The following is a 27,558-nucleotide window of genomic DNA, read 5'->3' on the forward strand; positions in this document are numbered from 1 at the left end:
ACAATTCAAAAAGTTATAATCAAACATAGAAGACAAGTCTTCCATTAAAAATAGTTGAACGAGACTATAGCATTGGCAAAAATAGTTTATATTGTCTTCAGCCAGCTCAAACACTCATAATAACAATTATTTAGGTAAACAGGTATGAGACCGCAAAATATATTTACCATAGCACAGAGCTGGCTTCTTTCACCACAAAACAATGGGTAATAGGTGAATGTTTGGTGTGAAGCTCCAAAGCTTTAAAAAGCTGACATGGCCAGTGTTGTTGCTCAACACTACATGAAAGAAAGGTCTTTATGCACATTTCAAGGGAAGATTTTTAGAAGAGATTCTAATATTTGTCATGGGTAATAATATTGAATTTCACATTTAAGGATGTCGATTGTAAACTTTTACCCAACCACTGATAAAAAATTGTGGATTCTCCATGTAGGAATATATTTAATGATTTTCTAGCTGTTAAATTGCATTTGATCACCTTAGCAAGGAACACATCACATTTGCTTTTAACTGCCTGTTTCAACGCCAAGTAATTTGTATGTGGATAACATAAAGCTATCAAATCAATTTAAAGGCACCTAAAGAACTGCATAAGTAAACATCTAGCTTTAGTCTATCCTGTGTTGACTTCTTTATAATATTATATATAACTTTTAAGTACAAGGCATCAAATGGCATGTCATATTTGCAACTTAGAAGTAGTTGTGGATATGCAGGAGGAATAAAACTGATAAAACAGCACACTTGGTATACCCAGACATTGGTGCAATCGGCTACAGCCCAAAGATCACTGATAGATTATATTTTGTATTCATACCTTTTACCAATGGATTGAATTCAGGGTAAGAGAACTCGTATGGCTTTAGATTTGAGATTATGGCAATCCAAATGCCAAGATAATAGCGTCCTGATAAATTAGCTATTTGATGTTTATCCAGATACTTGGTTTTCATTATGATTGGTGCTGGAAATTCCTGCCTCAACTACAGGACGGAGGGATAAATGTGCTTAACAAGGCTGAACACAGTTGACCCAGGCACTTCTTCATAAGTACAGCGTCCTGGCAGGTTGTGCCAATGGTTGGTTCTCTTTGTTCTTTAGCTTTACCTTTTCTTTCCTTTTCAACTGTCTTGCTGACGCAAAAAAATCACATATTTTTTATGATTGCCATGTTGTAAGGGGAATTAATTCTCCCACGATTTTCAACACATGCAGCAAGGCGCGGACAATCAAATGAAAGAAAATCTTTGCAGAAAATGTAAGCTGCTTTGCATAGATTGCACCAGATGCAGTGGTATTTTGCCCTAGTGTGTCAAATTTACATAAATTGCCCTAGCATTAGAGCTTACTGGCAAATTGTACAAAGCATCTGCTCAAAATTACATCTGTGCAATTTATGCAATCAGAAAATTTTAAGAACAATTTAATATAAACAGAGCCACAATATGTAATCGTGCATTCATGACATTTGCTGCAAAATTATTGGTTTACCACATTTGCTACATAGTCCACCACCTACAATGGATTATAAAGATACTTTTTTTAGATTACATTAAAATCCAGCTTAAGCTGATCAAAAGTTACTTATAAAAGAGCACAGAATACCGTGCCGCTCATTTGTAGACCTTTTCTAAAGGTTTTACCTTTGCAGGTGATTATTGCTGTACTCTGGTGTTAAACTGATTTTAATGAAGTGAAACTTTCACCTCGACAGTAAAGCGTGTTTTAAAATGGCAAACCGGCGAAATAATGTGTAGAGCTCTGCTGTTTGATTGATTGATACTGCCACAAAATGTGGTGCAATATGTTGTATCACTTGCCTTTTCTAACCCTGTAATTTAGTCAACCCTGCCACTTAACTTTGTAATCCATTAATACATAAAACCAGTGGCTGTGACTGAAGGTAATTCTATTCCCAACAATGTACGATCTTACAAAAATGAAATCTCATTTTACAGCACTAGTTTTTGAGGATAAACTGTTTTGACCTATGTCACATGAGAATGTAGAATTCACTGAAAGCGTTTGCAAAAATGGACATTCTGTTTTACCGGCTACCTGTTTTCTTCATTCAAAACATGAGTAAAATTAATTGTATTTACTGTATTAAGACCGATCAGATCTATTACCAATTTTAACCATATTTCCTCCTCCACAAGAGGCCTATAACACTTGACCTTTGTGTTTGTTTTGTTCCAGGGCAACACAACATCCGAAAAGAGTAAGATACATAATTCTGTTTTTGTGGTTCAGTTTGTTAAATTGGCCAGATTGTAGAATGGAAGATCGCTTCCTCAATGCTATGCATGCCTTATATTGATTGACAGTTAACAAAGACAGTTAAATTTAACATATTAATTTGCATACTAATGTCTAAAATCGCATGCACTTGCCGGCCATACATATAGAATATTTACATTCTGTTGATTAGACCTAAACCATTAAGACTAAAAGCTATAGTGTGTACTTTCCTTTGAGAACAGTGATCACCCTCCTGTCCCTGTTTAACCCAGTTGTCACAGTTTTACCCTGTCGCTGTTTTTGCCCATCCTTTTCATCCTCCATGTCTTGCCTTATCATTAATACTGCATATTTTTTTCTGATCACGAGACTGTATCTTTTTTGAATATGAATATGAATTACGTGACTGACTCCAGATTAGTAAAGTGTTAAACCTCATCTATTCTTGTACGCAAAGGAGATACTGTCCAAAAAGTGTCATTTCAAGATTTTTTTGTGGTCAAGCGCTGTTTCATTACAATCTCTTCGAGTTAGAACCTACTGCACAATAAATTGGCTTCAAAATGTAGCACATTGGGATTATGTGATTTTGGAAAGATCTAGCATCCATTAAAAAATCAAACACCTGAAAAGAAGCAGATAGGCAGAGGTAGAAATAAATGGGGACTGAGTGATACTACCGTAATTCTTTGTGTTAACAGTGACAACTCCACATTTGATTTCTAACACTTGAGCCTCTAATATGAACACCACAGACGACTTGGTATTATATATCAAACCTATGAAATCTGCTATCAATTTGGAGTTTGCCCCTAAAAATGGGCCACAACATTCCGGTTTTGGTGCTTTCCACACTGAAATACACAAGTCTCTGTTTTATGGAGCAGCTTTCCCCATTACCAGGCATGATCTGCTGAAATTTAAGAGGAAAAAATGGAGGATGCGAACTTTGTCGCACCGCTTGTCATGTGACACAAGCACAAAAACAAACAGGTGCTGCATGGCTTTCATAATCTAGTCCTCAGTCTAATGTTGCTACGTTAATCACAGTGCAGTAGCACCCATAATTGCATACATTTATATGTACGTACATTGAAGCTGATTCACAAAACATGTTTTCAGACTTAATGTTTTCCTGGAAAACAGTGTACTATATGTATGCGTACACTGTACTTGATTCACAGAAGAGAATAGATATAGATTTATAACATGCATGTATGTGTAACATGCATGTAGTCTATGCACTGACACAGGGCCTAATTGAGAGGTTGGCAGACAAGTATTGCACCCCAAACATGACAGATGTGCAGTCTGCCTTGTTAAAGTGCATTAGGAAATAATGCAAAGGTGGGCTTATCAGTGATGTATCAGAGAAACAAGAAAATAAATGAAAGGGAATCTGAGTGCCACCCATAAAGCAGAACATTGTTCTGCATTTCCAAACGTCTTGGTGTAGAGTAGAAAGTCATGAATATGGCAAGGGTAACTTTAATGTTTTTCCAATCAAGTGTAGAAAAGGTTGCTCAACAAGTAAAAGCTCATTTTCCTATGTCAAAAGTACTGGAAAAACAATGCAATTCCCCAGTTTTTAAATTTTATGGAAACACAGGGTCAATGAAAAAGAACAATAGTAGTTGTATGTGACTAGCATATAGAAACACACTTGCTTTAGGACAAGTAGAATATATGCGTGAGTTGCAAGGGGATACATTTGAATAGCCAAAAAGTTATTCACTTTGCACAGGCATGAGCACAGCTTAAGGGGTGCGTAGTTTCATGTCTGTATCTATAACTTTGCATGTGTGCTCCCAGGCTTCTTTACTCTTAGTTAGGAGCTTGCACCTGTTAGTTAGTTTGAGTTGCAACTAGAGGAAATTCGGCATCTTAATATTACTAAAATGTGGTTACATTAATCCACATCACTCTATACTCGGTGCGCATCCGTTTGCCTTAGACAAAATATTACCCCATTCATAAATATATATGACCCCGAAGATGTTTAGATATACATTTTGAATGATAAAGATTTTTCTGTCCTGTCAGGAAAATGAGCTGATGGGTTCCTCATTCACTGATTCTTTCCAAGCGAGCCCTCGTTCTCCTGCCTTCATTTTAATTAAATATGCTTCCTGGCCTGTGGTCTCCATTGGCGCTCTGAATATACACCAGTTTGGGGACTATCATGGGTTTTCTAGGCTTGGGGCATAGACAAACCACTGAATTACCCTCCTCTGGCTGCCTGTGCATTCTTGTGTCAGAAGTGAATAGTGTGTGCTGTGCTGCTGCTTGATCTTGAAATCACCTTTGCCTAGTGGAAGGAAGGATTGGATGGAGGCCAGTATTCTACAGTGATATTGGTATATCAGACTCCTATTTAGATTATGCAGCCAATAGTGCAGTACCTTAAGGTATCACCCCCACAATGCTGTGCACACACAGCAGTGCAGGGTACTTGAGGCATTCCCTAGGCCCATAGGTAAAGTCGTAGATTAGACTTCCTTGAATGCGCATGCTTTCCTGGGATGTAGAACACTGGATATCGCCCTGGGCCTCTCATGCATGTTTTATAGAGCCTTGGTACTCCCGGGGTTTCCTCAAATCCTTAGAAATACAAGATCATGCAGGGAGGAATTACCCATGTACTATGTAGACCATGGTTGGAGGAGTGACTTAAGCTTGTGCCAGCACTCACTGAGCCTCGGGAAGTCCCGCATGATTCCCCTCAGTCTACCATGAATCTTGACAGTGCGGGATCTTGTGGGACTTCCTGTGGCCCTAGGAGGGGGGTCAGTGTGGACTACTTTCACCTCTTTGTTACTTGTAACATTGTTTCAATCTCCTGTTTCTCCTCCCTGATCAACAGTATAAAAATCTGACATGAGCATCAGGCACAGATACTCGTGCCTGACTTTTTCACTGTCACGGAGTAAGAATAGGAAAGGGTGACAGTGGTCAAAGTAAACCAGATCGGGTCTGAGGTAACCTTAGGAGGCCCAAAGACAGAGTTTCCACGATCAGATTGACATGTTCTGAGTAAAAAAAAAGAGCTTGGTATCTCATCCAATCAGTCACACAGAAATGCTGTGGTTTGAGTTTGATGGCAGGAGGCAGAATTTTCATTTCGCCATCATCTTATACTTGGCATTAATGAAAAGTTAGGTCTGTACGCTGGCACCTCAACACTCTTTTATCTCCCTCCCGTGAAAGACATGCATTTTCGTAGACAGAAGGAATAAGACAGATAATGCAGAAACATGCCATCGACAAGTGACCATTACAAGTGGTCTTTGGTTAAAAAAAAAGGAAACATGTATATATGTCACACAAAAATGAACAGCAATGCTCACCAATCATGAAATTTAAGCAATTGCAATTTATAATATAAGCAAAATGCAAATACAAAAATACAGTAGAAGAGGGTAGAGCTCAATTCAATAATTATCTATGTAAAAATATTCCAAGTACATTGTATGCTTCTTTTTAAGTCTCTTGCCCTAGGGCTACGTACACCATAGCATAAAGTGCAGTAGGAAGGAACAGTGCTTGACCATAATATTCAATGTATCATTTTCATGTTTTATTTGCCATTTAAAACCATGCCATTACACTTTGTGTAGCAAAAGCTCCATTCCTTCAGCTTGCATCACCCCTGCTTTGCATGGAAATAACTTGGCTTTACATGTGCAGTGTGTGTGTTGCGTGTGAATGCTCTATAGTCTTTGGTTGCTGTGCATTACATCCCTAGTTTACAAATTCACATTTATTTTGAATCACCGTATTCATGTTTTTTCTTCCCTCTTTTATGTCATTGTATCCTATTTTACATACAATTACGAGGTTGCTCCAAGGAAATGGCAATACCTCTTGAAAGCAAATAAATTATTTATTTCCTTAATTAATAGAGGTGTGATATTCCTTGAGATGAAATGCCGGTTGGCGACTGATCCGTATTTTATTTTCCGTGGATCATCTCAGAAGTTCATATGCATCGTGACAAGTGGTCAGACTTTTTGAATGTAAATAATATTATACATGATTGTTCAGTAGCACCAACAGTTTGCAACCACTGGCTTTCTCTTAGAGGAAATCAACTTTTGGCTAATCCAATTTCCCTTTTTGTCTTTTCTTTATGCTTATTTGAACATTGATTTACAACATCTTAACAATCTTGAGATGCCTCTATTTGTGCGACTTTATTGTGCTCCCTATTCATTTTCATTTGCTGATTTTGGTCCTTTTGTGTATTGTGCTGTCTTTATTTGTGATCGCTTAGGTGTTGTCTGTGTGGATGTGCTCCAGTGTGAAAACAAAGCAAGTTATTTCCTATCCATATCCCTTGTTTTTTTCCTTCAGCTTTGCTTTGCTCTTGTATTACAAAGCCATGTGGATCTCCTGACCCCTGTATTGATCTTTCATATCAATTCAACCAAAGACATTGTCGTTTCAGTCCTGATTGCATATTCCAATCTCTTTTTTGTTTTCTTGGTTTCCATTTTTATTTTAATATTTCTTGTTCACCTCAAAGATGATGAAGAGACTGAATCTACGGAAACATCTATCCTGAAAAGCCAGCTGGTCAACGAAGTGCCTGTTTTAGCAAGTCCAGACTTGCTTTCTGAAGTTTCTGAGATGAAGCAAGACTTGATCAAAATGTCGGCCATCTTGACAACTGACACTTCTCTCAAGTCAAGTACCATTAAAGTGAGAGATATTGTCAAAGGAGCTGACGAAGAGCCAGGGGAGCCCTATGAAATTGTTGAAAAGGTTAAAGAGGACTTGGAAAAAGTAAATAAAATACTCAGAAGCGGCACATATAGTGGAGGAGAACAAAGGTCTGTTAGAGGGTACTGTGGGACAAAACACGTGGGTGCTGAAGACGAAGAAGAAGAAGAAGAGGAGTGGGTTATTGTAAGTGATGAAGAAGTAGAGGAGGCAAAGAAGCAGACTCTATCAGATGTTCCTGAATTGCCATGTGTTCAAATCATACTAGACAGGGGCCAAAGGGATAAAATAGTGAAAAAAGACATATCTGGAATGGTAAATTACCTGGCCGAGGATCTAAATGCCTATTTGCCTCTTCATGAAGTTCCTCAACAAACATTTCCAGATGAAGATTTTGTTAATGAGACATTTGAAGCTGTTGTTGTTCGGAGGGGTTCTGAAAAAAGGACACAAGACTCTGACTTCACTGAGAATCAAAATGCAGAGGAAAAGAGAAAGCCTACTTTTGAAATTAAAAAGCCAGTTAGAAGAAAACTTAGGGAAAGAGAATTGCAAAAAGAGAAAGAGTTACAGGGCATTGATGGGCATTATAGTCTTGCAAAGTGCAGTTCTGAGGAGTCATTAGATGAAGACTCCGGATTAAGTCCTGTAGTGACATCAAATGTAAAGGCTGTGTCACCAGTCATAGAAGAGACACCGATTGGTTCAATTAAAGATAAAGTGAAAGCGCTTCAGAAGCGTGTGGAAGAAGAGCAAAAAGAGTGTTTAAAAGCACCCAGTAAGGTTCAGGCAAAGAAGGGCCATACCGAGGACTTTGTGAAAATACAGAAACCAGAGCAGGCCACTGAGCCACCATTTTCTCCTTCTGCCAAAATAGAAAAACTAGAGGAGACAATGTCAGTACGTGAACTGATGAGGGCATTCCAGTCAGGGCAGGATCCATCCAAGGGGAAATCTGGGCTTTTTGAGTACAAGGCTGTAAAAGCAAGGGAGCTAAACATGCCTTCTGAAGAAACCCAACAAGCTATACAGCAGCCCAATTTATCTGAAAACGTGCCAGTCCCTGTCTTAGAGCCTACTCACACAAAGATCATCCAACCTGAGATGGGTGAAAAAGAGAATGTTTTAGAACATACTGATGTAGATAATAAAAACAGACAGGCTGTTGAGGAAGATGAGAATTGTCAGATAGACACAAGTTTAAGTAAAACAGAGTCACATGATTATGGCATGTGGAAAACTGACAAAATAGAAATTGTTTGCTCTATGTCATCTCCTGTGGATGATGTAAAGGAAACGGGGCATAGCCACAAGACAACAGACTTGTTTTATCCAGTATTTGATGAGGAAAGTGTTCATGACATTTCACTTTTGAAGGGAAAGGTAAGGGACCTTTACAAAGATGCAGACCTACAGATCAGTCCAGACAGAAAGACTTCCACTGACTTTTCTGATGTTATTAAAGAAGAGCTGGAGGAGAATGATAAGTACCAACAATTTAAAATGCAGGCAAAAAGCAATGAGGGGCAAATTCAATTAGAGCAAGTTCTGACAAGTCCATTTAACATCACTTTCCCTTCAGAGTATGGGAAAGACGGATTCTTGCCTGTTCTGCCTTTGCAAAATGACTCTTTGGATGACAGTCTAGAAAGCCTTAAACATGAAGGACCAGCAGATTCCCCTGGAAGCATCTTAGATGGAACACCACAAATCAGTTCAGAGGAGAGTTACAAACATGAGGGTCTAGCATCTCCTGAAACAAGCCCTGAAAGCCTTTCTTTATCACCAAAGAAACTTGACCAAGACAATGAACAAGCTGAGGGAGACTGCAAAGCTAGCCCCACCCTTAAAGAAGTGTTGCCTGAAGCCAGGATAATGTCACCAACTGAAGGGGAGTGGTTATGTGATGCAAAAGGCAAAGTTAAGGTTATTGACTCAGAACGGCTCATGTCCACTGCTGAATATTCCTCAACAGAATGGGATGTCCCTGCTGCAAGTGCTAAATCATCAGTGCAGGAAAGTGATGTTGATACACATCGTGACTCTATTCCACTTGCAACAGAAAAAAATGCAGCTATTGTTGAAACAATATCTGATGATGATGTTCAGCATATTACAGACCTAACAACACAAGAAGATTATAGAAAAGAGATTGTTATTTGTAGCGAATCAGTAAAGGTAACATCTGATAATAGTTCAATCCAAGGCAGTTATTCCCGAGAACACTCGGATACAAAAGAAATATATGACACTGCGTTAGAAGATCATTTCCTGCACACAATAGTTATGAGCCCTGAAGGTTTGGAACTTTCCCTCACTAGCCATGACACAGAAGCCCCAAGCCCAGTGGCAGATGAGTCCTTAACCATGAGCCATAAGGACTCTTTGGATGGTAGTCCTCTGGTGGAAGATAATTCATCCCATAAAACCCCAGATTCCCTTGAGCCAAGTCCTACTAAAGAGTCACCCTGCCGTGATTCCCTTGAAAACAGCCCTGATGATCAGAAGATGAAAACTGGAATTCCTACAGGACACTTGCCATCTCAGGTCATCTCCACCAAAACAGATGTTGCAACAGACTACGCCTCTCTCAGAGCAAGAATTCTCCGTGATACAGATGGAAGTGCTGAGGATGACAGCCTGGATCAAACTTCCCTCATGGAAAGTTCAGGAAAGAGTCCTCTTTCCCCAGATACTCCCAGCTCAGAAGAAATCAGCTATGAAGTCACACCAAAAACACCAGACCTCCAAGCTCTCTCAGCTGTTTCAAAGCCACCTGCCATGCCTGAAGTAACAGAAGAACCAGATGAAGAGGCAGAATCTGAACCAACAAAGAGGGTCACACCTGAAGAAGAAATGTTTAAGATGGTAACAAAAGTAAAAATGTTTGATGAGCTTGAATTAGAGGCCAAACAGAAAAGGGAATATAGAAAGGAGCCAAAGCATGAAGACACTCTTTATGACCTTGAAGATGGCACTATTCAGGATGATGAAGGGTCAGAGGAGCAAAGTATGAAACTTTTACAAGATGAAGATGTACAAATAGTTGTTGTGTCTGTTGAAAGAAGAAAAAGTTCCTCCACCTCCTCAGAAAGTGAGCCAGAGTTGTCAAAGCTAAAAAAAGATGTACATTCTGGTCTCTCCACAGAGCCCACAATTCAAGTTCAGCCACCATCCCCACGCCCACCAAGCATAGATTCAAGTTCAAGCCCAGAGGAAGCTGGACATGATGATTCTGCTTCAAGGCAACGCACCATTACATTTAAGGAGAAAATGGAAGAATCATCTAAGCAAATTGAGGAAAGAAAGCCTAGGCAACAATTAAGTGAAATTAGTGAATGTGATTCTATTGCAGAGACTACTACATTTCACCTTGATCCCGCCCTCATGGTGCAGACTGATGCATCAAAGCTTCCAATCTCTGATCCCAGTGAAACAGTCAGCAGTAGGATTTCTCAAACTGATGTAAATGCTAGTGAAAAAGACATAGTCGTTCATAGTGACTCTTTGGAAATGCATCATCATGATGATTCTGAAACTGAAGACGAAGATGATGATGCAGAAACAGATGATATTACTGTCAGGGAAGCGAGAACTCCAAAAGATGACATGTCCCATGATTATTACACCAACCAGTGCCTTGCATCCTCTGTAAATGATTTTGATAATTCACTGGATGAAATGCAAAAAGAGATGTATTCTGTTTCCTCGCCTTTGGAAGACAACTCCATGGAAATGGACAAGACATCAATAGCTTCAACTGACTCTCTATATAATGAGTACTCGCTACCTGAGTATTCACCCTATGCAACTGACAAAGAGGCAGGCAATTTGACTACTAACTATGTGAATGCAGATGATGAAGTTGAGGAGGCACAAATAACTAGTCCATATGAGAATGTCCCCTCTGGCCATTTTTTCTCAAGCACTGACATTCAGACTGGAAGTGATCAAATGCATGTAGACAACCAGTCTTATGCTCCTTATGTCATGGAAGCGCATTCTAGAGATACATTTTCAGATAGTCTCACAGTCAGGGATGTTTTATGGGAATCTCACACAGTAAAAGACAATCAAACTGTAGGAAGCCAAAAAGTAGATTCAGAGCAGCGGGATGCCCTTGAGAAATCAAATCTAGACACAAACAGAACTTCTTGTCCTTTAACTCCAGATGCCATGGCAGATGGTGAATTTACTGTGTCAGATGATGGAACTTCAGAGCAGCTCAGCAACATAGTAATCACAAAATCTGAGACTGACCCCGACACCTGGAGTGCCATCCGGGAAGATGATGCAGCCTTTGAAGCTCGAGTGAAAGAGGAAGAGCAACGGATATTTGGTTTGATGGTGGATAAACAATCCAAAGGACCATCTCCAGATACCACCCCTGCCCGAACACCCACAGAGGATGGAACCCCAACAAGTGAGCAGAACCCTTTTCTCTTTCAGGAAGGTAAACTTTTTGAAATGACCAGAAGCGGGGCTATAGATATGACGAAAAGGACCTATCCAGAAGAAAGTTTTCACTTTTTCCAACTGGGACAGGAGTTTAAAGATGGGGTTATACCTGAAGACATCAAGGAGGAAGCCATGGAGGATGAGGTACAGAGGACTGAGGATTCTCCTGAAATGATTGCATCTTCAGAATCAGATGAAATGATAGCCACAGCCTTAACGGTGGGTCAGACAGAGGAGACAACACCCTCTGCTGATAACCAAGAATGTATCAAAACAGAACCAAAGTCTAGAATTCCTATAAAGATGGGCATTTCGGCATCTTCAAAATCACCAAAGAAAGAGTCAAGTGCCATGGAAATATCAGACACTCTCCTCTCTCCCACAGTAGAAACTGATGATACCTTTGGTAGCATGCGTGTGCCTTTCCCTGATAGTTTTGTGAAGTCCACAATCGGTGATCAGTTAGATTATTCAACAGTTACCAGATCTGTTTATTCAGAGCAGGATTACAGGTCTCCAGATTCATCCCCAGAAGAACAGAAATCTGTAATTGAAATCCCAACTGCAGTAATGGAGAATGTACCTTCAGCTGAGAACAAATCAAAAATTCCTGTAAGGGCTGGTACTGCATTGCAGTCCTTCTCAGATGAAGATAATATTTCCTCATTAGATAGTTTTAATAATTATGATGAAGAAAAACCAAAGTCTAAAATTCCCATCAAAGCCTCATCCCAAAAAGATGATAATCAGTCACTTTCCTCAGATTTATCTGTCAGTATGTCTGAGTGCTTTAAAGCCCCAGAAATAACAGGAAAGCTTCTAACTAAACAGGAGATCCGCAGTAAGTCGGAATCTGATGCAGCTTCTTCTTCAGACTCCAAGGCTAGGCGAGCCACAAAAGCTAGAAGTTACACTGAGGCAGACACTGAAACAAGAGAGACATCAGGTCAAGTGCAGAATGAGCTAGAGAAAGATGAGGTGACAAAACCAAAGGTGTTTTCTTCCAAACTGCCAGTAAAATCCAAAACTGGTGCCTCTTACCAGAGGACATCGAGTCCCACGAAGGACAGCAAAGAGCAGTTCTTTGAACTTTACAAAAACTCCATTGACTTCTTCGAAGAGATAAGCGATGAAGCATCCAAGTTAGTTGATAGGATCACGCTGGCAGAAAAAGAGCATGAAGTAGTATCTGATGATGAAAGCAGTACCTTAGATGTTTCCGTGGTTGAAAATGTGCCATCCTTTCAGACACAGCAGTCTGTCCCTGAAGACATCTTTGATACAAGGCCTATTTGGGATGAATCTATTGAGACCCAAATTGAGCGCATTCCAGATGAGACTGTCCATGATCATGCTGAAGGTATTTGCCATCTACAGGAATTCCCTGTGATAAGCATGTCATAGAGTTTATCATTTATGTGATTTGTGTGTCATTTATGTTATGCTTCTGTGATCGTACACGTGTTTGTGCAAGCTGTGTTTGTTTGTTCTTCATACCATGTCTCTATTGGTGTTTATGATCAATCTCAAGATTGCCTATTGTGAATGCTTGTGTTAAGCATTAGCAATTATCATAACTACAATGAATTGTTTTCAGCTGGATATTAAGAACATTCAAGGTTTGAGTTTACATGGCCCCACCAAAATATTTTGTCTTTTAGAAGGCTAACAAAAATGCAGGTATTGCTGTTGGGAAATTTTAAAAATGACAAATGTAGAGTTTTTACATCTGGACATTTCTCTTCATGGTCTCTTGCATCTGTTGCTTGCACCTGCAACAATGCGCTGGTCCACATGCAATTTAGCAATGTCTACAATGTCACTCCGAAGCTCAGGCTTTAACAGTTCAAAAGAGCCTCGGAACAAGTTCTTGCATAGCTGCTCCAACTAAGTTATCTTTTCATTGGAAAGGTGATACACAATCCATGTGTACATTTAGCAAAGAATGAAGCTCAAACTTGACATATCTTAATTGTCTGATGCTGAAGTGTTGTTTTCTCTCATTATATTTTATGGTGGTGATTTTGTGCCATGGACATTTAAGCATGATCATGGAAATTGTTATATCTCACAGCATAGTTTCTAATGTTCTACATGGAAACCATTTTAGCTGTGGAAGGTCAAATGTATGAGTCAGTGTCCTCTGTTGCACGGAGAAGAGGCATACTTCCCCAACAATATGCAACATTACAATTTCCCCCCATTGTGCCTTTGATCTTTTCCCACACCTCCACTGAAATGTTGACAGTTAAGTGGTTGCTTCATGCACTGTAATATGGTCTTTGCCGTATTTTCACCACTTAATCACATTGCAATATAGAAGAAACCTGCATGTTGTCATTCCAAAAATCCCCATAAATTGAACATCAATGTTCCTGTAAATACTTAGCCAAAGTATTGCAGAAGTCTGATTTATTTACCTGAATGCAATCGGATTCACCAAGCCTAATGAGAGAGGTGTGGGAACAGACACCACAAACCCTTGAAACCCATTGTCATGTAGATCTTTTGTTCTGTGAAATGGAAAGACAAGTCATCAATCTAAAGCCACAAACAAAGTTGATTTCTTACCTCTCGGTTAGCTATCGGTTTAAGATGCATTTGCTTGCATTTTCCCTGGTTTCTTGTAGATAAAATGTGACGGTTCTGTTTTGATATTATTTAGATGGACAGGAAGACCAGGAAAGAACGGAGGAGAGACTAGCTCACATTGCTGATCACCTGGGCTTCAGTTGGACAGGTAATCTTTATTTGAAACAGCACTAAATAATTACATCCTGATATCCAAATAGAGTGAAGCGGTTTTAGGGAATAAACAAAATACAAAAGACAGAGGTTATAGTATGAGACTATTAGCGAGTTAGGCTTGCATGTTATATGCCAAATTTGTTTTGTAGAACACATGTAAGATCCTCTTTGCAGAAGGGATGATGTTAAAAATTAATAAAAGGGATTTCAAAAGGCGTATGACTATGCCCGAAACACTTTGTCCCCCTACAAGGTTAAGTCCACATCTGGACAAAGGGCAACACACTTTTATCTGGATAAACAAAACTGTTTGTCCCGCCGCCCAAAACAGGTATAAGTGTACCTGACCCTCACTTCTCCTCTTATCCTGCTTTCTAAATAATCGGCATCCTATTCTTCAGCCCTACACTGTGCCTACAATTTATTTCTATTGTAAAAATGAGTTTTCGCTGTAGTTTCTTTTGTTTTGATATCTTTTCTTGATGATAGAGTTGTTTGTCTGGTTCATCAAGCTTGAGCCTGGGTTCAACCCATGGGGTCGTGGTATAGTGAATATGGCTGACAGCAATACTGCTTCTGATTGTTTTTTTCCACAGTCACTTCATAGTAGGTCTTGACTGACTAGCATTTCATGGGTTGTACATATACCACTTGCTGACACGCATCAAGAAGAATTCTCAAAGAAAGGAGTTTTTGATGTGGTTGTTATTCCTGATTCCTATTGGGCTTATTTTCTTATTAGTGTATATATGTTTCTTCATTTCTTCATTTTCCAAAATACCTTGGCTTAACCAAAAAACCCAAAGAGTCATGAGTTTAAATGTCCATCGATTATTTGGCAGGAATCACATTGATAGAGCGCGGGCTCACCTGCTCAGGATTTTACAATACTCACCTGGGCCCATAAAAACATACACACTTTGAACAGCTAAACCTATGCGTAATTAGCAATTTAATTTAACCATTTAGAACCTATCCCTTTCACTAACCAATCCTTGTCACCAGTACCTACAGTCCTTAAGGGATCAAGGGAGTTAGCAAGAAAATAGGCAGTAAATAAACATTTGCACTCATAAAATAACCACAGGCTCTGGAAAGACGTTAACACTTTATCTATGTAAATTCTTAAATGTCAGAGTCCATACCAATTCAGTCAAAGCTTGATCAATTAGAAAGAATATAATCAAAGCAAGATGATGCAAAATTATTATGAGACTTTCTTTAAGCATTGAAACATAGGAAGGGTAAGAAAAAGGAAACAGTACAATGACATACCCACATGAATTTTATATTTACCTAGAATGGTGTGAAGACCAACCCTGGCCACGGGCTGGGATAAAAGACAGGACTTCTTGTAGTTGAGATGCCAGTAAGATGGCACAGGTGTAGATCAGGACCAGTAAAGAACAAATTAAGATGGATTCAGGTTGGAACAAGGTACCCTCAGCTAAGTGCAGCGCCAGAGTTACACCCCTCACTGCGGCTAATGGTTGGACCCCGAATGGGTTAGCGAATCTTCTCCCTCAGGAACCCCGATTGGGTTATCGAACTCCTTCCCAGGACCCCGATTGGGTTATCGATTCTTCTGACAGAATGCTCCGCCAGCACCTCTGTTCTCAATCGCCTATTGAGTGCGTTGGGTCAGTGACAGGTCAGCTATTCGGACAAGTCGGACAATCTAACTAGCTAAGCCTACCTTAGTTATATCATTTTCCAGGGCAGTGTACCACCCCCCAATGTTGCAAATGTGTGTATTCACTCAATTTGATTGGTCAAAAGACGAGGAGAGGTCCTCACACCATGCCAGTTATGAGGTAACTTGATTCATATATTCAAATTAATGTTCCCGCCCATAGTTTATTTTCCCATGCACTTTTATTCCTCCCAACAATGGATGTTTCATTAACAAATACAATGTATACGAGGATTGGTAAGTTGTCTTCCTTCCGTGGGTCAATAGTTCATTTTCCCAGGTGCATCGCAGGCAAGACTGTCGTTGGCATAGATTCAATGCCATGGCTTGTGGACTCTTTAGAGCGCAGCACATGCGCAGTCGCGGGACCCAAGATGGAGCAACATTGTACTTGATTGGTCCAAACACGAGCTAATAGCAAAGACAAAGAAAAACAGATTTAGAACAAAGAATAAATGAATGCACTGTATACCACTTATTTCTACTATATTCCCATTACTTTATTTTAACTACAGCGTTAGGAATTTAGGCAGAACGAACAATTTAATAAAAGCTGCAATACAAGCGTTAGCACATGAAAACATAGAGCAGCCATCTTTAGTTCTAGTGCGCAGAAGCAAAGGTTTCCCACCAAAGCAGAAAGTACGTCATGTCACGTGAGTGTGACAGACGCATGCACAGAAAATTTCCTGCATTGCGGCGGCCATATTAGGACACTCGAGTTACGGTTAGTAAAAAGCACATAGGAAAGCTTCCCCTGGATACTAGAAATGTTGTGTGGTGCATTATTAGTAATACGAAACATGTTTTAGTGCATTACGGTTTATTTTGAGAGGCTGAGTACAAGAAAGTCTCTTTACGTGCGAAATCTTGCTCCATCAATCCCCTCTTTGATGATATTTTATATCATCACATATTACAGGAACAGATGCCAACTTTTCAACATTTACTCGTTTCCATTTCTTCAAACACTCTTTTCGGTTTTCCACCATTATTCATGTGGACGTTTTTCATCTTTTTATACAGATCCCCATTTAATTCTTCAAGCTCAATTTCACTGAAGTTTCTTTTCTTCCTCTTTTCATTTACTGCATATGTCTTTTTATGCTTGCAACATTTGCAACAAATTACTATCCCTAAAATATGTAGTGCTACTCCCACCATTGGCATCAGTATTTTACCTACAAAACTCTTTCCTACGTTGGTGAACCAATTGCCTATTGAAGAGAGACCACTAATTAGTCTCTTCCATGCACTGTCAACCTCCAGTGGTTTCAATTCTTCTCTCAAATGGGTAATATTTTTCACGTACTTCTTAATTTCTACGCTTTCGTCTGGAATGTAAGTGCAACAATGTTGCATCTTCAATATTCTACAGACTCCGTCCTCTTTTGCCAATAATATATCAAGAGCAAGTCGATTTTTTAAAACCATTGATCTTACAGCAACTAGTTCGGTATTGATCATTAGAAATCCACTAGCCGTGTCAGTCGATAAGCGATCTACCACTGTTGACAATTTGCAAATTCTTTGAGTGTTCAGAACTACTCCCACTGAAGGTAATATTGTACTAAATATGTCACCTGCAATTTCAGCAAATGATGCTCTTTTGCTACGAGTAATCCATTAGTTTCTTCATTGCTTCCAGTGATTTTCTCCACATGGTACACCTTTGGGAATACTATTCCAAAATAGCAACTCCCATACCAATGGTCAGGTAATTTAAAATAGGCCTTATTCCTACATATGTAATACATTCCAGAATAAACCGGTTCAGTTCCATCTTTGAAACCCCAACCACCAATAACTTTGAAATTATTTTCACATTCACTGGAACCAATGAATATATTGTTATATTAATCTGTTTTCTCTCTACGGAGACAGAGTTTCCCTTTCTTTTCGAAATCCAGTAACATAGCAGCTTGAGTCTTGCTATTAGAGGTAAACTGTCACGGTCGCACTCCGCAGGATCCGCATGCAGCAGAAATGCTCCACCTCCGGACCTCCCAAACACCCTGAACGTAGTATACACAGGGTGTTTAGGGGATACGGTGAGGGAAAAACCCCAAAAGGGGAAAAAACCCAAAAGGAAAGAATAGAAGGGAGGGACAGCAGGGGAATAGAAGCTGCAACAGAAATGCACAATGAATTAATAATGATATAAATGCTACTCTCATTACATTCTCGCTAATAATGCCCAAACAGATTCACCTTGTACAATCACAGCCTGTGCCTCTTCATATGTAGTGTCTTCACATATCACTCCTGTCCCCCTGTATAACACAAGAAGCACGTAAATGAATAATGCCACCACAAACAAAGATCTTCCTATGTAATGGGGGCGAATATACACATACCCTGTGAGATAAAAAGCTAGCTCCTGAATTGGGAGGCTCCAAAGGAAAACGCAAACTAAAATGAGCAGTTCTTTGCATATGTATTGCAATCGTAAGACATCTCAATTGCACTGCAGCAAACTCCTCCTCTGCTAGAGAAATCAAAACCAGGTTCCAGATAACCTCTCTAGATCCAGTAAGCCACTAAACACGGCATGCTGTAGTTAAACCACACTACCAGCATCCGCTTTAGCATTTGTATTCCACAAAAAGAATGAGCCAGTATCCAGATGAATATCCTTTCATGCCGGCATAGCGGAGAACTCCCCCCCCCTGCTATCCGTCACTTGAATAGTGAAGAACAACCCCCAGCCGGGGATTGAGAAAGTTGGCAAAAGTAAATAACACCCTTAGAAGAGAGCCTTAACCACAGAGTAATCGCCTCGCAGCCGCGAGGCTCTTCAAAGGGGGCCCATTGAAGTGAAGCTTCCAGTCAAAGGCCAGTGAACAAACAAACAATAGCGCGAGCGTTTATAACGATACCCTTCTGTTCCTCCCAGCGCAGTAAGACAGAACTTCTCAGGGTTGAATCGAAAGGCGGGCGCCACAGGTAACAACGCAGAAAAAAGGAACCGGCAGGCTCCTTCCCAAACACATCCAAAATCACGAGCACTATTTCCTGGTTCTTGCCCTGCTATATCCTGATGAGCAAAGGATCATGGGACCTGTAGTTCTAAGCCCGCTGCCCATGGGAAATGTAGTTCAGGCAGGCGCAGACCTGTCTAGATCCTGACAGCACGCCCTCCTCCCAAGCCCCTCCTAGGACCAGGCTTGGCAGGGAACCGTGCATGGAAAGACCTAACCGCACCGGGGGCATGCACGTGGTGCCATGGCTCCCAAGAGTCGTCCTCAGCGGCATATCCTTTCCAGGAGACCAAATACCACAGCACCCCTCTGCGGAGTTCAGAGTCACGAATAGCCTTCACCTCGTATTCCAAACCACCCTCAGATTCCACCGGAGGCGGCGCCTTCCTGCGTGTGGAATAGGCCTTTTTCAACAACTGTACATGAAACACAGGATGTATCCTTAACTATGAAGGCAACTTCAGCTTGTACGCCACAGGATTTACTTGACGCACTATGGGATAAGGACCAATGAACCGAGGATGAAAGACACTTCTCAGTTTAAACCGGATGTATCTAGTTGAGAGCCATACCCTGACACCCACCTGGAACAGAGGACCTGGTGCCCCGTGTTTGTCCGCCCATTTCTTGTACACCTCTTTGGCTTTCATAAGATGCTGTTGAACCCCTCTATGCACCTTTCTTAAGGCCATGATACGTTCTCTCACAGAGGGTTGATCGGCCAACCCAGCAGGAATGGCTATAGGCAAGGTGTCAGCGTCATAACCAAAGTTAGCCTTGAAAGGTGACATACCGGTCGAACAGTGCCATGTGTTATTATATGACAACTCAGCCATCCACAGCAAATCCACCCAGGATTCATGAGCTGCATCAGCATAGCAGCGCAGGTACTTCTTCAAAGTCTGGTTCAAACGTTCCGTTTGACCATCCGTTTGAGGATGGAAACTAGTAGAGAGCGCCGATTCTATGCCCAATGCCTTACACCACATTCGCCAAAAACGCGCAATAAACTGTGGTCTCCTGTCTGACACGATCATGTAACCGTATGACCTGCGAGGCCAACAATTGAGCTGTCTGACCTGCCGTAGGGAGGTGTACACAAGGTATAAAGTGTCCCATCTTTGTCAGATTATCCACCACCACCAACACGGCTGACTTGCCCTGATCCAAAGGTAGTCCAGTTATAAAATCCAGACTTATGTTCTGCCAGGGGCGATCAGGGGTTGGCATAGGCATCAAAAGACCCTTCCGTTTGGTGTTCTCGCCCTTTGCTCTGGCGCAGGTTTCGCACTTCCCTACCCATTTGGCGACATCCAAAACCAAAGACTCCCACCAGAAATGTCTTCTAAGTAGTCGCTCAGTTTTGGTAACCCCTGGATGTCCTGCTGATGGAATTACATGACACCAAACGAAGGCCTTTTTCCTCAATTCTTCATTTGGTAAAAACAGACAGTCACCCTGAAAAGGCAACCCCTGTCTCACCCTTCTGCCTGGTTTCATAGCAGCCCATCTCTCCCATGAACCCAAAGTTCTTGAACTCCTAATGTCTCCCAAGAACTTCTCAGCGCGAACCACACACACTACCTTGGCAGGGGAGATTATGGAATGCCGTTCTTCCTCAGCTGGTTCTGTATCTGTCTCTTGCCGGGACAGAGCATCAGCTTTCCTGTTCTCTACACCAGGACGAAACGTTACCACGAAATTGTATTCAGAAAAGAACAGCATCCACCTCATCTGTCTCTGCGTTAGGTGTCTCGCTGAGGACATATACTGAAGGTTCCGATGGTCAGAGTATACTGTCACCGCGTGACTAGACCCCCAAAGGTAAGGTCTCCATTCTTGGAATGCTCGTTTGATAGCCAGCAACTCCTTCTCTGCTATAGTGTAGTTAGCCTCTGCCGGGTTTAATTTCTTAGACAGATAAGCAACAGGATGTAGCTGACCGTTATCAGAGTCCCGCTGAGATAGGATTGCCCCTATGGCTACATCAGAAGCATCGGCTTCTACTATGAACGGTTTTTCCAGCACAGGGTGTGCCAACACAGGGGCAGTGGTAAAAGCTCTTTTCAAGGCCTGAAATGCTTTGTCTGCATCAGAAGTCCATACAAACAGTGTTCCCTTTCGTAACAGCCTTGTGATGGGAACCGCCGTCTGTGAGAAGTGCAGAATGAACCGGCGGTAATAATTCGCGAATCCTAAAAAACTCTGCACTTCTTTCACATTTCTTGGGACTGGCCATTCCTGGACAGCCCGTACCTTACGCTCCGACATCTGGAGGCCATGTGGACTAAGATTTACACCCAAGAACTCCACTTCCTGCACCCCAAATTCACATTTGCTCAATTTCACATACAAACTGTGTTCTCTCAGTTTGTCCAGAACTTGACATACCTGAGCCTTGTGACATGTAACATCATGGGAATATATCAGGATGTCGTCAATGTACATTACTACAAACGTATCCACATATTCTTTCAGAACGTCATTTATGAAAAATTGAAATGCCGCCGGGACATTACAAAGCCCAAACGGCATCACCAAATATTCATAAAGACCGAATCTTGTTTTGAACGCTGTTTTCCACTCATCCCCTTCTCTTACTCTGACCAGGTGATAGGCCCCACGTAAGTCCAAACGGGTGTAAATATTGGCCTCTCTCACCTGGTCAAGCAAGACTGAAATGAGAGGAAGAGGGTAACGATTGCGTATAGTGTTCTTATTTAAAACGCGATAGTCAACACACGCTCTCAATTCCCCATTAGCCTTTGCGATGAAAAACAGGGGAGACGCTGCTGGAGAGCGGGAAGGTCTAATGAACCCCAATCGCACATAGTGATCTAGATAGTCTCTCAGGTGGGTGGTTTCTGGCACAGACAACGCGTACACCCTACATGTGGGTATCGTAGCCCCCTCCACCAGATCTATTCGACAGTCATATTCCCGGTGAGGGGGTAGGGACTCTGCTTTACGTTCATTGAACACATCGCTGTAAGCCCTGTACTCAGAAGGTAATTGAACATCTTTTTCTGCCGCGGTAGCAGCCATAAACGGGGTTGCTAACACCGCCACCTGAACCGGAACACATGGAGCTAAATGATCCTGACAACTTTCGGGTGTGAAATGAAAGGTCTTTGTTTTCCAATCCACCACAGGATAGTGTCTGTGTAACCAGGGCATGCCTAGGATGACCTCATATTGAGGAGCTGCTATGATGTTTAACGTCAGCTTCTCAGTATGCACATACCCTTGCAACTCTATTGACAAGCCTAATTCACTAGTCCTTTCTGTTATCTGACCTGAGGTTAGTGGCTGCCCATCAACAGCCAAAACATCTTCAGGATTCTCTCTGGGGATACGAGGCAACGCTAAACGTGTCACTAGACCGTCATCAATAAAATTGCCAGTGGCTCCAGAGTCCAACATCACCATGACTTGATGTGGCACATCATCACTTTCAAGAGTCATAATTAGTACAAGAATTGCTTCAGTTTCTTCCGGACCAGCTGAGGACAACGAGGTGAGTTTCCAATCATGTCCTCCCTCAGCCCGAGGTTGGCTTTCTTCCCTTGATGGGGCCTCTAACAAGCTGGAAGATACAGCCACCTTCTTAAACCGATTAAAGCCACCCGAAGTCTTGGGGCACTCTCTAACGTAGTGCCCCTTCTTCCCACAGTACATGCACAGGCCCTGTACTCTCCTACTCTCCCTTTCTTCTTTTGACAAAGGTGCCCTAAGAGCTCCTATCTCCATCGGCTCAGGAGCAGATTCCGCTCCTCCTGGACTCCTACGAGGGTTTCGTTCGTAACTGTGAATACCTTTGTCCCAACGTCTTCTACTACCCCTCTCTCTGTTAAGCGGCTATCCAACCTCAACGCCAAATTCACCATGTCCACATAAGTGGTGGGCTGTGGATCCACCTGTGCCACCACATCTTTCAACTCCTCTTTTAGTCCCAAATAAAAAAGGGACATCCTTTTTTCCTCTGGCCACTCAGCTTCAGCCACCAACCTGTTAAAGGTGGTCAAATATGGAACCAATTCTCCCTTGCCCTGGCGTAACTCAAGCAGTTCTCGGTCTGCACTACAAGACGTAGCCCTCCGATCAAAAACCCTCTCGAATTCAGCTCTGAACGCTGTCCAATCGGACAAGATTGGGTCATCACGTTTCACTAACGGTACTGCCCAGTTAGCGGCATCCCCCACTAAATAGGAAATAGTGAACGCCACACTAGAATGGTTCGTGGGGAAGGAAGAAGGCTTACATGAAAAGTGCATCAGGATCTGGGTCAGGAACACCTGCACTTTCCGAGGATCTCCTGAGAACCTTTCTGGGTTGGCCAAAGGGATGGGAGGAGGTATGGTAACCTGTACTGAAGAGGCCGGGGCAGAAGCATTAAAAGGGTTACTCCCCAACCTGTCCACCTTCTCCCTGAGAGCAGCGGTCTCGGCCTTAGAAGCAGCCAACTCCTGCTGCACCAACACCAGAGCATGCAACACATCCTCCATGGACGCCATCCCTCCTACACACGGATCAGGCAGAGTGAAATTCTTGGGCTCGTGATTCTGTCACGGTCGCACTCCGCAGGATCCGCATGCAGCAGAAATGCTCCACCTCCGGACCTCCCAAACACCCTGAACGTAGTATACACAGGGTGTTTAGGGGATACGGTGAGGGAAAAACCCCAAAAGGTGAAAAAACCCAAAAGGAAAGAATAGAAGGGAGGGACAGCAGGGGAATAGAAGCTGCAACAGAAATGCGCAATGAATTAATAATGATATAAATGCTACTCTCATTACATTCTCGCTAATAATGCCCAAACAGATTCACCTTGTACAATCACAGCCTGTGCCTCTTCATATGTAGTGTCTTCACATATCACTCCTGTCCCCCTGTATAACACAAGAAGCACGTAAATGAATAATGCCACCACAAACAAAGATCTTCCTATGTAATGGGGGCGAATATACACATACCCTGTGAGATAAAAAGCTAGCTCCTGAATTGGGAAGCTCCAAAGGAAAACGCAAACTAAAATGAGCAGTTCTTTGCATATGTATTGCAATCGTAAGACATCTCAATTGCACTGCAGCAAACTCCTCCTCTGCTAGAGAAATCAAAACCAGGTTCCAGATAACCTCTCTAGATCCAGTAAGCCACTAAACACGGCATGCTGTAGTTAAACTACACTAACAGCATCCGCTTTAGCATTTGTATTCCACAACAAGAATGAGCCAGTATCCAGATGAATATCCTTTCATGCCGGCATAGCGGAGAACTCCCCCTCCCTGCTATCCGTCACTTGAATAGTGAAGAACAACCCCCAGCCGGGGATTGAGAAAGTTAGCAAAAGTAAATAACACCCTTAGAAGAGAGCCTTAACCACAGAGTAATCGCCTCGCAGCCGCGAGGCTCTTCAAAGGGGGCGCATTGAAGTGAAGCTTCCAGTCAAAGGCCAGTGAACAAACAAACAATAGCGCGAGCGTTTATAACGATACCCTTCTATTCCTCCCAGCGCAGTAAGACAGAACTTCTCAGGGTTGAATCGAAAGGCGGGCGCCACAGGTAACAACGGAGAAAAAAGGAACCGGCAGGCTCCTTCCCAAACACATCCAAAATCACGAGCACTATTTCCTGGTTCTTGCCCTGCTATATCCTGATGAGCAAAGGATCATGGGACCTGTAGTTCTAAGCCCGCTGCCCATGGGAAATGTAGTTCAGGCAGGCGCAGACCTGTCTAGATCCTGACATATACTCTTTATTTTCAGCCCATTTAGGAATCTTTCTTTTATGATCAGATGCTTTCTTATGGAAATCCTTTTCTCCACTAAATCTAAAAACATCTTTTCTTTCTCTTGTAATATGCATGTTAGATTATCTTTGTGAGCCTTTGCTAAATCTATTGATCATACTGTTAGAAAATAATCAACCATGACGTGTGTAGAATCTCTAGTACTAGAAATACGATTTAAATTTCTACGTAAAGGAACTTCAGAAAAAATCACATCAAAATTGGAATAATAATTATTTTCCAGTTCTATAAAATAAACTGACTAAAATACTACATGAAATACCATAGGTCAGAGGTAAGTAATGGTAAGTGACCCCTTCAGCTACTGATGTAGGCAACTTCATGCACACGTAGCAATCACTGATTTCCATAGCTTCTACATAATGTACTAACAAATTAGCAAATACATTTAAATGAGTTCTATTTCTAGCTCTTCTATAATGTAAATCTCCCTCATCTGGTGCTTCTAAACCTACTCGATGTTGCTTAAGACTAACTGCTTTCTCAGGTGTATATGTATCTACTTTCTTAGGCGAATGTACTTGCTCAGGTATGTTAGTGTTATTCTGCATTTTTTTGCTCATTAAGTAAGGTATAGCTAATGTCAACCCAAACCATACTATAACTACTAGTAATATACTACATGTGCATATTCTACAACATGTCTTTAGACAATTTCTGACTAAGGAGATTTTATTCCCTCTTTGTAACTTTTCCACAGACTTTAACCTGTGATTCTTTTCTCAAGTTGGTCTCACTTCTTCGTCAGTCTGATCATCAATCAGTTCGTCATCACTCAGTTCTCGATTTTCGAAATCTTCAAGTATAAAGTACATCCTCTCAGGTCCTTTGAATTTGTTATTCAGTCTTTTCAAACATGGACTTCTCCTTCTTGGTTGCTCTGTGGACGGTCCAGCTTGGCTTGATATTTCATTTGCTTGCTCTGGTTCTTCATTTATTGTTTTAAGGCGAAATATTTGTCTTTTGACAAAACCAGGCCACTTATCTCCTTTTCTGAGTCTTTTAGCTGGCACTGTGCTTTGACTTTCTTCAGAAGTTTTTAATTTCGCTCAGTTGTGGCACTACTTGTTCTTCATTAACTTCTAAATTCCTCCTATCTTTCCCTCCTCAGACTCCGGAGTTCTGGCTGGAGTGTTTTAATGTCTGAGTTCACCGATCTTTCCTTGTCTGGTCCTCCTCAGAATTGCCTGCCACTTGGATTTCTGTAATCTGAGTGCATTCTTTTATTCCTGACTCGTCCTCACTATCACTCTGTCTATCCAGATAGGTTTGACTTCTGGTTCTCACAAATTCTGCAGGTATGTCGACTACTGAAATCCATTCATCCTGACTGGTGCTCGGTTGTTCCTCATCAACTACTTCGGGATCAACTTCTTGAGACCACTCAGCTGCACAACCTTCAGCTTCTAATTCATCAGGTTCGGTCACCCTCTTGGTATGACTCTTGTGGATCCAGTTTGGAATTCCCCTACACTTTACATCTTTGGTAGTAACCAATATCACTTGATGTGGCTCTCTCCTTGGTGCTAGGCAAGATTCTCGAGTATGTTCCTTTATCACTACCCAGTCACCTGGATTTAGGTCATGTGCTGGTGTTGATTGTCTGGCGTCAGCGTCTTACCCTACCTGGTGAGAGATAGAACGCACTTGGTCAGCCAGTTCTTTGCAGTACTCGAGCACTAAATCATCAGATATATTTATCAGCTTGTGTCCTGGTACCCATGCCTGCCTCATTGCTCTTAGCCATGAGTATTTCATGGGGACTCAAGCCTGTATTTCTGTCTGGAATGCTTCTGAGTCCCATCAGAACAAAAGGTAAAGCATCAGGCCACTCCAATCGGGTAGATTCATACATCTTCCCCAATCGTAACTTGATTGTACCATTTAGTTGTTCTACCACTCCAGAAGCCTCTGAACGGTATGCACAGTGCAGCTTTTGCTCAATTTGGAATGCTTCACAGAGCAGACAAATTATTTCATTATTAAAATGAGACCCTCGGGTCTGATTCAATCGTTACTGGAAAACCGAAATGTGGTATGAGTTCTCTCAGTAGTAGTTTAGCTACAGTGATGCTATCATTCCTGCGGGTAGGGTAGGCTTCCACCCATTAGGCAGACAATGACAAGGACGTACTTTAGTCCTCGGCATGGGGGTAACTGGATGAAATCAATCTGGAGTCGTATGAGGGGACCTTCAGCCTTTCCAATCTTTCCTGGCAATACTACAGTTCTCTTTCCAGGATTCATTCGTTGGCATGTTAATCACCTCTGGCAAAGACTCTCTGCTACGTTCCTGAATCTCGCATTGAACCAACTCTGTCTAAACTGCCTAATCATTGTGTCCCTACCTATGTGTGAACTTCCATGATACATCCTAGCCATAGGAGCAAGCATACAATCTGGTAACACAGGTCTCCCATCGAGGTAAACAATAACACCGTCCTCAACCCTTCTTCGACATCCTATTTTCTTCCACTCTCCCTTTTCCTTCATTTCTGCCTCATTTTGCAAATCTCTCACTTCTTGCCATGTTTTTACTCTTTCAAGCAACATAAGTTGGCAGCTGTTTCCATGTGCATCAATTTTCTTATTTATTGCCATCTTATGTTTGGCACAATGCTGGGCTAGTTGGTCAGCATATCGGTTACCTGCTGTCACTCTGTCATTTCCAGATTGGTGACCAGCACACTTGACCACAGACACTTCTTTTGGTAATTGAATTGATTCCAGCAAGTCTTTTACATAATGTCCATTCTTAATAGGAGTGCCTGAAGAAGTCAGAAACTCCCTTTGCATCCATAGTTGGCCAAAGTCATGCACAACCCCGTAACCATACTGACTGTCCATGTATATTGTTACTTTCACATTTTTCCTAAATTTGCAGGCTCTTGTCATTGCAACTA

At 41.7% G+C, this 27,558-nt stretch overlaps 1 protein-coding gene across 6 annotated transcripts in view; it reads left to right on the forward strand.

Annotated features, from left to right (window-relative positions):
- Positions 1-27,558, forward strand: part of ANK2 (ankyrin 2) — a 1,987,506-nt gene that overhangs the window by 1,755,661 nt on the left and 204,287 nt on the right. For 5 of the 6 annotated variants that reach the window (XM_078676735.1, XM_078676733.1, XM_078676736.1 and 2 more), the window contains 2 exons: positions 2,203-2,224; positions 14,090-14,164. In XM_078676735.1, coding sequence (XP_078532861.1) covers positions 2,203-2,224; positions 14,090-14,164 — 97 coding nt within the window. Of the gene's footprint in view, positions 1-2,202; positions 2,225-6,769; positions 12,785-14,089; positions 14,165-27,558 lie in introns of all 6 variants that reach the window. The other variant, XM_078676739.1, reaches the window with a different exon arrangement.

Source organism: Lissotriton helveticus, chromosome 2_1, assembly GCF_964261635.1.
Source record: "Lissotriton helveticus chromosome 2_1, aLisHel1.1, whole genome shotgun sequence".
Classification (NCBI taxonomy): Eukaryota; Metazoa; Chordata; class Amphibia; order Caudata; family Salamandridae; genus Lissotriton; species Lissotriton helveticus.